This window comes from Macaca mulatta, chromosome 12 (assembly GCF_049350105.2).
Source record: "Macaca mulatta isolate MMU2019108-1 chromosome 12, T2T-MMU8v2.0, whole genome shotgun sequence".
In the NCBI taxonomy this organism is placed as follows: domain Eukaryota; kingdom Metazoa; phylum Chordata; class Mammalia; order Primates; family Cercopithecidae; genus Macaca; species Macaca mulatta.
The window spans coordinates 136,472,009-136,484,708 of NC_133417.1; the positions used below are offsets into that span (position 1 = coordinate 136,472,009).

Here is a 12,700-nt window from a genome sequence, read left to right on the forward strand (position 1 = left end):
GTTGTACCATTTTCCATTCCCACCAGCAGTACTTAAGCGTTCCAGTTTCTCTACTTCCTTGCCAATGCTTGTTATTTTCTCTCTGTGTGTTTTTAAAATATTAGCCATTTTGATGGGTTTGAAGTGATATCTTGTCATAGTTTTGATTTGTATTTCTCTGATGTCTTCAGGTTCATTTTTATATAACTTGAAAGACCTTGAACCTTTCTGATGTCACAGACATTTCTTTTCTGCTCATCCAATCAACAGCTGTGTCCCCCCACTATGGTAGATTTCCCAAATGAAATGTCTGGTTTGAGTGAAGAAGAGTGGGGAAAAAATTTAAAAAGAAGAAGAAAAAAATACATCTAGAACTGAGGTTGAGCAAAATATGCTAATTTTTAGTGGAACTCAAAAAATAGTGAGTTTCCCCCAGCAGTTTTATGTGTATAGTTCAGTAGTGTTAAGTATGTTTACATTGTTGTGAGATGTAAGAAGCATGTGTGTTTACAAGTTACTATTGATGGTGTACACATTTTCTCATCTTGTTGATTCTGCTTTGATCATAGTTTATAGAACATCACTAATATTTTGTGACTGTAAGTTATAATAGTGGATTCTTTTATGTGTGGGTATTATTTTAAGCTCAGGGACCATTTCCAGGTACAGAATATGAGTCATGAGTTAGGAAGGATGATAGAGGTGATTATGATGACAGCAAAGGTTTGTGGTTTCAGATCTACAAATAGAGACCTTAGAACAAACTGTAGATGGGCCTTTTGACTTGTGGATTCTGCCAAGCCATGTTAAGAAAATATCTTTTCTCTAAGCCATAACATTTCACAAGAGTCTGCGCTCACCTCAATCACACAGTCAGAGAACTCTTGGTCACCGCACTTCTCGTGGCAAGGCCTCCTCAGGAATGGTCACAGGGCTTACTTGGGACCTTGGCAGAGGCAAGCGTGGGGGTGAGCCTGGCCCCATAGCACTGCCCCAGGAGGATCTGTTCACCTTTGTGGCAGTCATTAACAAGCATGCGGGTCTCTGGCCAGCTTCCCCAAATTCTTCCAAGAGGTGGCTGTATTCAGCTGCTTGTGCTTTGTTTTGGCAACCCCCACCCACAGCTGCTAACAGACTGTCCCTTGCCTGTGTCCAGGAGGAACAGAAGAGCCAGCCTTGAGGAGGTAGATGCTCATTGTAGGGCTTATTAGAAAAATTCTGAGTTTACTTGAAATGTAACCGGCACCTTCCAGCATCAGGCAGTATTCAGAGACAGTTTTTGATCACATGACATAGTGAACATTTTTGTAATATTCAGATTTGAGGATTCCTTACCAATCAACATCTTTGACATATGTGTAACCAAACACTGTTACATTATTTGTTCTCTATACGTTTCCATTTTATGTTAGAAAATTTGCTTATAAACAGATAAAACAAGTAATTTTTAAAAATGACAATTTTGCAGGAAAATTATCTGTAAACGTTTTTCTTTTTTTTTTTTTTTTTCTGAGACAGGGTCTCTTTCTGTCGCTTAGGCTAAATACAGTGGTGCAATCTCAGCTCACTGCAGCCTCTACCTCCAGGGCTCAGATGGTCCTTCCACCTCAGCCTCCCAGGTAGCTGGGACTACAGGCACATGTCACCACGCCCAGCTAATTTTTGTATTTTTAGTAGAGACAGGGTTTCACCATGTTGTCCAGGCTCGTCTTGAACTCCTGGGCTCAAATGATCTGCCTGCCTTGACCTTCCAAAGTGCTGGGATTACAAGTGTGAGCTACCATGCTCGGCCATGTAAACTCACTTTTTTTTTTTTTTTTTTGAGATGGAGTCTCGCTCTATTGCCCAGGTTGGAATGCAGTGGCACAATCTCGGCTCACTCCAACCTCTGCCTCCCGGGTTCAAGCAATTCTCCTGCCTCAGCCTCTGGAGTAGCTGGGATTACAGGCATGTACCACCACGCCTGGCTAGTTTTTGTATTTTTAGTAGAGACGGGGTTTCACCATGTTGGTTAGGCTGAACTCCTGACCTCATGATCCACGCGCCTTGGTCTCCCAAAGTGCTGGGATTACAGGTGTGAGCCACTGCACCCATGAACTCATTTTTAGAAGTATAAAAGAACAAAGGCCAATAATGGTGGTAAGTAACAATGGTATTGGGTGGGGAAGTGGGGATTCTTTATTTATTTATTTTTTTGTTGAGACGGAGTCTTGCTCTGTCGCCCAGGCTGGAGTGCTGTGGCTGGATCTCAGCTCACTGCAAGCTCTGTCTCCCGGGTTTACGCCATTCTCCTGCCTCAGCCTCCCAAGTAGCTGGGACTACAGGCGCCCGCCACCTCGCCTGGCTAGTTTTTTGTATTTTTTTAGTAGAGACAGGGTTTCACTGTGTTCGCCAGGATGGTCTCGATCTCCTGACCTTGTGATCCGCCCGTCTCGGCCTCCCAAAGTGCTGGGATTACAGGCTTGAGCCACCACGCCCGGCCGGAAGTGGGGATTCTATAGAAAATCCAATCTCAGAAACACTGTTGCAGTTGAGCATAAAATGTAAGTCCAAATATCTTGGGCATTCGATACAAAAAGAACAGTAGCAGCTGCATTGTTTCAGACTCTTAGGAAGTTCTTTCACTTCTGCCTTTTACTGAAATCCACAAAATTATGCCACAGGTATTTGTGACAGGTGAATTATCTTCCTTGTGAGACAGGTGACGTGATAATTGCCACTTCCTTTCTCCAGAATTCTTTCAACTAGTGCATGCTAAATCATGACACTGTCGTTGTCCCAGGTCAAACGGCACTGAGCTGGTGCTCCTTCCTCCACCTCCAGCCTTCTCTGTCGCTGCAGCTGCAGCTGGCAGGCATGGACAGTCACCTTATGGTATATTGGGGTCTTCCTTCAGCTCCATCTCAGCCTGGTGTGCTTCTAGCAGTGGGGCAAGTGGCAGTGCTATTGCCTAGGCCCAGGATTGACTGGGTCAGTGTGTGTGGGCTCCCGGCCACTCCAGGACGTGGAGCAATGCTGTCAGCAACCTTCCGTGCATGTGAGGTTTGTTCCTGGGAGGCCCGGCTAGACTCGGTCTGGATAGTTTTTGTCAGTTGCATGCTGTGGGTCCGCAGGTCCAAAGGGTGACTTCAGTGTATTTACGTGTCCGTGAGTTCTCTGGCCCCAAGTCTTTGTTCTATGCCTGATTCTTTCTGTTTCAAAGACCTTAAATGTTTTGTGTGTTCTTCATAGTGCCCAGATTAGATATTGCAAAGGTGTGGGAAACCAGGATTGGTCTGCAGGAATCGCAGGCTCAGAGCTTGAATCCTGTGGGATCTCTGTTTTTCTATCCTTTACCTCTGAAAAGGAGTATGTGGGAAATCTGTGGTGTTGTGAGTTGTGAGAATTTTGGGTGTTGAAATTTACAACGAGGTGTAGTCTGACGTCTTCTCCACAGAAGGATCTTGTTGCTGCATTTGACGACGGAGACCAGAAGGTGTTCTTCAGTCTGTGGGAGGAGCACATTCCCAGTTCCGTCCGAGATGGGGACTCCTTTGCCCAGAAGCTGGAATTCTATCTCCACATCCATTTTGCCATCTATCTTCTGAAGCACTCTGTGGGGAGACCGGTGGGTTTACCTGGTGTTGCGGGTGGGTCTGAATGGTGTGTTAAGGAACAGTGTTTGCTGTCATTGTCCACATGGGTGTGGATTTTATATGTGGCTGTTTTGTTATATTGCTTACAAGGTACAGGCATCCTCTGTCCTGAGGAGTGATTTTCTACCATATTCCCAGCAGCTCATATTCTAATTTTTATGGAGATTTAATAATTTCTGTAATCAAAGCTATATTGTTTTCCTAAATACCTCAAGTTTTTGAAACCTCATCAAAATTAAGTTTATTTGGCAATTTCGTCTGTAGACATGTATGTCTAAGAGAATCCATATTTCAGCTGCATATTAGACCCTATATTAGAACATAAAATTATTTATATATTTATTGTAGAGAAAGGGTCTTGCTATGTTGCCCAGGCTGGTCTTGAACTCCTGGGCTCAAACAGTCCTCTCACCTTGGCCTCCCAAAGTGCTGGGATTACAGGCATGAGCCACTGTGTCTGGCCAGAACACACATTTAAACTTAAGTCGTGGAAAAGTGTACGTCTCTTTGTGGAAAGTCCTTTTGAGTGATAGGTTGAATTTAGCGTCTGCAGTCCTTTCCCAGATGGGGCTGGAGATGGGAAGAGAGGAGAGGGCTGAAGTGTCAAGCTGCTGGGGTGGCTGAGCTTTGATGACAGAAGGGCAACAGAGGCGAGCTGGCATTTGACCCCATGCATTAATTACTGCCCTGTGGACCAATGTGAACACATGAGAATGTCAGAACACCAAAGGTGGGGACAGTGGTGGAGGGAGCAGCGGGACCGTACATTGTAGTAGTTGTTGGAAGGCTGTTCCTCAGGTTATTACTCTTCCAGGGAAGATCACAGGAGATTTTCATTTTCTGTTTGTATTTCTGTTTCTTTTACGTCTGGGGGTCAAAAGAGGGCCTCCTAGTTTAGGTCAACTGAGATGTGTTTGTAAGAACAGGTTAGTCTGTGTACGAGACTGTGAAGGCCATGATTGGTAGAGCCGGTGTGGGAGCAAAGCCCCACATTCACCAACTCTGGAAAAGGTTAGTCTGTGTACGAGACTGTGAAGGCCATGACTGGTAGAGCCAGTGTGGGAGCAAAGCCCCACATTCACCAACTCTGGTTTTCTCATTGAGGGCCAAGAGGAGGTAGAACCCTGAGAGGGGAACTAACTTGCCTGGGATACACATGGAATAGTGACACGGAGCGAGCCCAGGCCTTAGCACAAGAAAGGAAAGGGGCGAGATGGAAGCTTCTGTTTCCAAACACCATAAAGAAATGCCTGTTAACCTTTAGAAACCGCTCCTGCTGGAGGCATGGGAATGCAGACAGATACTTATTTATATCTGAAAAGTAGAAGCCATGTGTCTGTCTAATAATGAGGAAACTAGTTAAATAAATGTGATAGACAAGGTGAGGTTTTGTCCTGCCATTGAAAATGTTTATGAAGAATTTTAAGGATGTGAGAAAATGGCAATAATAAAGTTAAAAAGCAGCATATTGAACTGTATATACAGTTCTCTGATCTTCCTAAGTTTCATTAAGGGGGAAATTTGGGGTGGATGGTAGAATTCTAGAGACAACGCACCTGCCAGGCTAGATAGGGGATGCCAGCGACATGACTGGGACAGAAGGAACCTCAGAGAGAGGATAGGGTGAGCAGATGGACTGGGCATTGAGCTGGAGACCTCAAACAAATGCTTTCCCTTCCTCCAGGACAAAGAGGAGCTGGATGAAAAGATTTCTTACTTCAAAACCTACCTGGAGACCAAAGGGGCAGCCTTGAGCCAGACCACAGAGTTTCTTCCTTTCTATGCCCTTCCTTTTGTTCCCAACCCTATGGTGCACCCGTCATTTAAAGAACTCTTCCAGGCAAGTGCCAGCTTTTAACTCTTGTGTCAGGTCCTGGGTGACATTGTGGTTTTATCTTCTATAAGCTGGGGGTTTCTGAATGATGCTTTAAAAAACTAAAATTTGCTTCTGTTATTATTTTTAGTTATAGCCATAATTTTTTAGTCAGTCTTCTATTAGATGGTTAGTTAGGTTTGGTTTTTGCCATCCTGTACTAGCAGTGGTTTGCGACTTGTACATACATTAAATCTGGAAGAGTTACAGTAATTAACACTTTGTAATAGCAAAAACTAGGAACAACCCAATTGTACACCAACAGGAGCATGCATAAATACATTGTGTTATATTCACACAATGGAATATTATACATCAATGAGAATGAATGAACTAAATCACACAATGATGAAATCTTAAGCTGGATACAAGAGAGGACAAGCTATGTGATTCCCTTTACATATACATCAAAGCAAACAAAAGTAGTTTTTAGGCATATGTGTACCAGTGTTAAAATGTTACAGAAAGTTGGCTGGGCGCGGTGGCTCACACCTGTAATCCCAGCACTTTGGGAGGCCGAGGTGGGTGGATCACTGGAGGCCAGGAGTTCGAGACCAGTGTGGCCAACATAGGGAGACCCCATCTCTACTAAAAGTACAAAAATTAACTGGGCGTGGTGGCATGCACCTGTAATTCCAGCTACTCAGGAGGCTGAGGCAGAAGAATTGTTCAAACCCGGGAGGTGAAGGTTGCAGTGAACCAAGAGTGCCACTGCACTCCATCCTGGGCAATAGAGCAAGACCTTGTCTCAAAAAAAAAAATTACAGCAAGCAAGGATTCTCACCTGCTCGAATGGCAACTTTAAACTTTTTACATTCTCACACATAGAATTGACTTTTTAGGATGTATAGTTCCATGAATTTTAACACAAGTATGTTTTGTTTGTTTAATTGGTTTTTTTTTTGAGATAGTCTCGCTCTGTCGCCCAGGCTGGAGTATAGTGTCGCAATCTCGGCTCACTGCAACCTCTGTCTCCCGGGTTCAAGCGATTCTCTTGCCTCAGCCTCCTGAGTAGCTGGGGCTACAGGTGCGCACCACCACGGCTGGCTAATTGTTGTATTTTTAGTAGGGATGGGGTTTCACCATGTTGGCCAGGATAGTCTTGAACTCCTGACCTCAGGTGATCCACTTGCCTTGGCCTCCCAAAGTGCTAGGATTACAGGCGTGAGCCACTGCGCCTGGCCTTGTTTGTTTGTGTTTTGGAGACAGTCTCATTCTGTCACCCAGGTCACTCTGTCACTCAACAGCAACTGATGCAATTCTTCCAAATCCCAGTACATTTCAGCATCCCGTTCAGTTATAATTCTGTAAAACAACTTTCATCCCTCCTGAATAGTAACTGCTAAACTGAAGGCTACTTAGTTGACTGCTTTCATTAAAGCAGGCCTTTTGTAGAGTAGCCCAAGTTGAAATTTTTGCTGTTTTTTCTTGATCATTCTAGATTTACCTACTTCCTCTCCCAGAAAGTTGAAGAAATAAACATTAAGAAGGTGGTTAAATTTGGAAGGGTTCAGATGTCTTGGAGGATTAAAACAAAGAAAATAATAAAAATAAATTTAAAAAAATTAAAAATTAAATTGAAAGATTTCTTTTTTTTTTTTTGAGACGGAGTCTCGCTCTGTAGCCGGGCTGGAGTGCAGTGGCCGGATCTCAGCTCACTGCAAGCTCCGCCTCCCAGGTTTATGCCATTCTCCTGCCTCAGCCTCCCGAGTAGCTGGGACTACAGGCGCCCACCACCTCGCCCAGCTAGTTTTTTGTATTTTTTACGTGGAGATTGATTTTATTCCATTTTTTTCTTTTGTTAGTCTACATATGTTCTTTTAATGGTAACATAGATATTTTTAGTATGTATACATAATAAAGTCAATTTTTTTTTTTTTTGAGATGGAGTTTCACTCTTGTCGCCCGAGCTAGAGTGTAATGGCTCGATCTTGGCTCACTGCAACCTCCACCTCCTGGGTTCAAGCGATTCTCCTGCCTCAGGCTCCCGAGTAGCTGGGATTATAGGCACGTGCCATCATGCCTGGCTAATTTTTGTATTTTTAGTAGAGACGGGGTTTCACCATGTTGACCAGGCTGGTCTCGAACTCCTGACCTCAGATGATCCGCCTGCCTCAGCCTCTTAAAGTGCTAGGATTACATGTATAAGCCACCACGCCCAGCCATAAAGTCTAAATTTAATCTTTATTTTCTTCCAGAACATTCAGGGAACTCAGAATGCATTAACTTCATTCATCCCCTTTGCAATTTATGTGCTTTTTTTTTTTTTTTCTGCCAAGTATCTTAGTTATATATTTTAAATGTACAAATTAGGAAGTTTTACTATTTTATGCAATCAGTGTGTGTAGATTTTCCCTTATAGCTACTAGTATTTTTGTTCATCATTCCATCTTGTGTCAATGACCTTCCATCTGGGATAGTTGTCTCCTCTTATTTAAGTACATGTCTTTAAAACCCCCTTTCCTTGAAGATCTCTTCTTTCAGTTCTTGTTTGACTGCAGTGTCTTTATTGCTTTCTCAGGTAGGATTTAGAATACTAGGTTTACAGTTATTTTCTCTTAGTACATTGACGATACAAAGCTTAGCTAGATTGCACCATCTCCTAGCTCGCATTGCTGCTGTTTTGAAGTTGGCTGTCAGTCTAATTGCTGTTCCTTTGTAGGTGATCCATCTCTTTTCTCTGGCCTCTGGGATTGTATCATTTCCCTACAGTGTTTCTAGGGATAGATTTCTATTTTTACTTGGGATTCGTTGGGTTTCCTGGATGTGAAGTTTTGTGTCTTTCAACAACTCTGAAAAATGCTCAATTTGTATCTCTGTATATTACCATTCTCTTTATTATCTCCTAGATATCTGACTAAATGTATATGAGACTTATTATATTCTCCATGTCTTTTTTATTTAAAAAATTATAAAATACACATAACATAAAATTTACCATTTTCACTTTTTTTTTTTTTTTTTTTTAAAGAGATGGAGTCTCTTAAAACTCTATCCCTCAGGCTGAAGTGCATGATTATAGCTCGCTACAGCCTTGACCTCCTTGGCTCAAGTGATCCTCCCACTTCAACCTCCCGAGTAGCTAGACTATAGGCATGCACTGCCACCATTTTGACCATTTTTGAGGGTTCAGCTGAGTGGTGCTAAGAACGTGCACATCATTGTGCTCGCCATACATTTTAATATCTTATATTTTCCTTCTCTTAATCTCCCTGGCTGTATTCTGGGTGATCTCTTCACATCTGCCTTCCAGTTCACAAACTCACCCTCCAGCTATGTTTAGTCCGTTCTTTAACCTTTTCATTGAATTTGTAATTTCAGTTAACTCTTTATTAGAAGTTTTTTGTTGTTGTTGTTTATTCAAATTTGCTGGGACATTTTTATAGTCTCTCATTCCTTCCTCTCTTTTATTTCTTTTTTTTTTTTTTTTTTTTTTTTTTTTTTTGAGACGGAGTCTTGCTCTGTAGCCCGGGCTGGAGTGCAGTGGCCGGATCTCAGCTTACTGCAAGCTCCGCCTCCCGGGTTTAGGCCATTCTCCTGCCTCAGCCTCCAGAGTAGCTGGGACTACAGGCGCCCACCACCTCGCCCGGCTAGTTTTTTTTTGTATTTTTAGTAGAGACGGGGTTTCACGGTGTTAGCCAGGATGGTCTCGATCTCCTGACCTCGTGATCCGCCCGTCTTGGCCTCCCAAAGTGCTGGGATTACAGGCTTGAGCCACCGCGCCCGGCCTATTTCTTTAACATATTAAAAATTTAGGCCAGGTGTGGTGGCTCACGCCTCTAATCCTAGCACTTTGGGAGGCCAAGGTGGGCGGATCACCTGAGGTCAGGAGTTCCAGACTAGCCTGGCCAACATGGTGAAACCCCGTCTCTACTAAAAATACAAAAATTAGCCAGGCATGGTAGCTAATGCCTGTTATCCCAGCTACGCCGGAGGCTGAGGCAGGAGAATCTCTTGAACTCGGGAGGCAGAGGTTGGGGTGAGCCAAGATTGTGCCACTGCACTCCAGCCTGGGTGACAGAGCAAGACTCCGTCTCAAAAAAAAAACTCCTTGGCTTCCTTGCTCTAATTTTCCTTCTAATTTTCCTCCTATCTCTGACCATCTCTTCATTTAACAAACTGAGCCACCACGCCCAGCTCGGAAATGTTCTTCTTCTCAGAGTTGAAAGCACAGAAAAAGTAAGAATGGTCAAGAAAAAATATAAGTGACTCATGTCCAGAGAGGCTTTATTTCAGTCTCATCCCTGTCATTACCAGAGCATCATAAAGTAAGTAATTACATTGAAAACACATATTTGTTGGTTATACAAAATAGTAGTCAACAACAGAGCAATCTAACTGGAAGTCTGCATGTCCCAAGCATTTCGTTTTGTTTTTTGAGATGTAGCAGTCCTTTCCTGAGATTCTTCTCTGTGTGGTTGAGCATAGACTACCTTGAGTTGTAGCACTCGGGTGATTTCCCTAGGGCTGCCCTAACAAAGTACCACAGGCCAGATGCCTTGAGACAGCAGACATTCATTGTCTTACAGTTCTGGAGGCTACAAATCTGAAATCAAGGTGTTGGCCGGCTATGCTGTCCCTGAATCCTAGGGGAGGATCCCTCCTTTCCCCTCCCAGCTTCTGGTAGCCCCAGGGGTTCTGTGACTGTGGCAGCATCATTCCAGTCTCTGTCTCCATCATCATGTGGCGGTCTTCCTTCTGTGTCTGTGTCTAAATTTTCTTCTTCTTGTAGGACACCAGTCATATTGGATTAAGGACCCACCCTACTCCAGTGTGACCTTTATCTTAACTTTAATTACATCGGCAATGACCCCATTCCCAACGACCTCATGTTCTGAGGTACCAGGGGTTAGGATTTCAGCATGTATTTTGAGGGAACACAGTTCAATCCATAATGACACACATGTTATAAACAAAGTTATCATGCAGTATAAGGGAATTACACAATTTTTTAAAAATATAAGAACTCTGTGATTGGGCATGGTGGCTCTTGCCTGTAATCCCAGCACTTTGGAAGCCTAAGGCAGGTGGATAACTTGAGGTCAGGAGTTCGAGACCAGCCTGGCCAACATGGTGAAACCCCTTCTCTACCAAAAAAAAAAAATACAAAAATTAGCCAGGCTTGGTGACGCTCGCCTGTAATCCCTGCTACTCAGGAGGCTGAGGCAGGAGAGTCGCTTGAACCTTGAGCCACTGCACTCCAGCGTGGGTGACATAGCAAGACTCTGTCTCAGAAAAAAAAAAAAAAAGAACTTTCTGCTCATCTGGCAGTATTTTTTCCAGAAATCAGATGACATACTGGCTAGAATGATTGGGTGGGGGTGGGAGGCGTGGAGGAGGTTACAGAGCTGGAGAGGCAGACGGTGGAGAAGGATGGAAAGGTCCAAGGGCCATGGGGCAGCATCCAAAAGGATGGTGGGTATGCATTTTTAGTGGCTTAGCTGCTTTTTTTGTGGAACTTCTTGGTTTGGGTAGAAGATATTTCTGTATAAAGAGTATAAGGAAAATTGTGCTGAGACAAAGATAGTTACTTGTTATGTTTTTTTCTTATTTAAGTCATTAATTTTTTCTTTTTAATAAGCATTATTTGAGATAAATAATTTATTTTTAAAGGATAAATCATGTTAAGACTATATCATAATTCTTGACATGATGGGGTATTTGTGGCAAAAAATAGCTTCTGTCCTTTTTTCTTATCTAGATGAGGCTTGTGGAAATGAGTCCCTTTCTTGGGGAAAGTCTCAGTAACTTAGTGATAATTGTTTATGTTATGCCTCCCAGTGCTGTGCGTGCCTAGACTGTACTGAACTATTTTTGGTATGCAGCCTAATAAGGTTCCTTGTCACGATTGTGTTTAAATCACGTGAAATATTCAAATCATGTTCAGGGTTATTTTTTCCCTGTTTATGAAAGAACTCTATTTTTTCTTCCTACTGTGGACACTTGAATCTTCTATAAATGAGTTGGTCAGATGTCCTAAACCTGTTTTTCACAGCCTCACATCACTGGCAAGACATTTTGCTTTTGGTTTCAATCACTGTGCAGGGTTTTTTGGCCTAATGACCTCAACTTGATGATACTGTTGGTACTTAGTAATCTAATGTTTGTGTTTTTGTTCCCTTGTTTTTTTCTTTAGGATTCCTGGACTCCAGAGTTAAAGTTGAAGTTGGAAAAGTTTCTAGCTTTAATATTTAAAGCCAGCAACACGCCAAAGCTTTTAACAATATATGTATCCTTTTGAAGCAAATAGAGACCACCTATGGTTTTAGAGCAGATTTTATTTAGAGTAGCACACTGGCTTAGGTTGCCTCATTAAATAGGGATAATTAATACTGTTGCTTTCATATTTACAAGATCAAAGAATCATTAGTGGCAGGGCCTATAGAGATCAACTTCTCTATCATTAGGTCTCTGAGACTTTCTTTTTGGCGAGGTCTTATTTTGATGTCATGTGGCTAGAAGCTGTCTTGGTAGAAAAGAAAGTTTGTCTTCTTGTAAAAGAACTCCTTGGGATAATTGTCCATTTGCAAAATATCACTTAACCACTTTTAAGGCCTTCAGGCCATGGCATATGGATCAGGTAACAATCTAACTTGTCATTCAAATTGGGATTTCTTTTTAAATAACTTTATTGAGGTGTAAAATCTACCCATGGTAGGTGTACAATTTAATGCTTTTTGGCAAATGTACAGAGCTGTGCAGTATCACCACAGTCCAGTTCAAACTGGGACACTTTTGAGAGTAAAATGGGGCACTAACTGGACAAAGTGCCAGGGTGACAGGTGTAAATAGAGCCCGTTTCAGGAAGAGCAGAACATGAGGTCACCCAACCCATGGAAGACTCGTTTCCCAAAGGTTATTAGTCTCTAAAGACAAGTGTCTCCTTTTATTCGGAAGAAAAATGTATCCAAAGTTATTTCATAACAAGAATATAATGTTTTGAATCATAAAATTGGTGATTGTTTTGTTTTATTTCATGAAAAATATAGGCTACTTTGCCACATAATACCTTCTGCTTCGTTTCTAACTCCAAAGCATTTGACTTTCTTGACCTAATTGAGGTTTTTTTGTCACTAGGATTCTATGCTGCTTTTCTTCTTGAGCTTCCTAAGCCTTCCCTGTTGCCCGTCTTCAGATTCCTTAGCCTGGCCTGAGCCAAACAGACTGATCTACAGCTCTCCTCTCTGCCTTTGTATCCTTAAGGCTTTTGTTT

General features: G+C 42.5%; 1 protein-coding gene across 17 annotated transcripts in view; it reads left to right on the forward strand.

Annotated features, from left to right (window-relative positions):
* The window catches only part of ARMC9 (armadillo repeat containing 9), a 203,956-nt gene that overhangs the window by 13,615 nt on the left and 177,641 nt on the right, over nucleotides 1–12,700 (forward strand). For 13 of the 17 annotated variants that reach the window (XM_077957876.1, XM_077957877.1, XM_077957875.1 and 10 more), the window contains 3 exons: nucleotides 3,416–3,586; nucleotides 5,299–5,454; nucleotides 11,624–11,716. In XM_077957876.1, the coding sequence (XP_077814002.1) occupies nucleotides 3,416–3,586; nucleotides 5,299–5,454; nucleotides 11,624–11,716 (420 nt within the window). The remainder of the gene's footprint in view (nucleotides 1–3,415; nucleotides 3,587–5,298; nucleotides 5,455–11,623; nucleotides 11,717–12,700) is intronic. The other 4 variants (XM_077957879.1, XM_028831211.2, XM_077957880.1 and 1 more) reach the window with 1 other exon arrangement.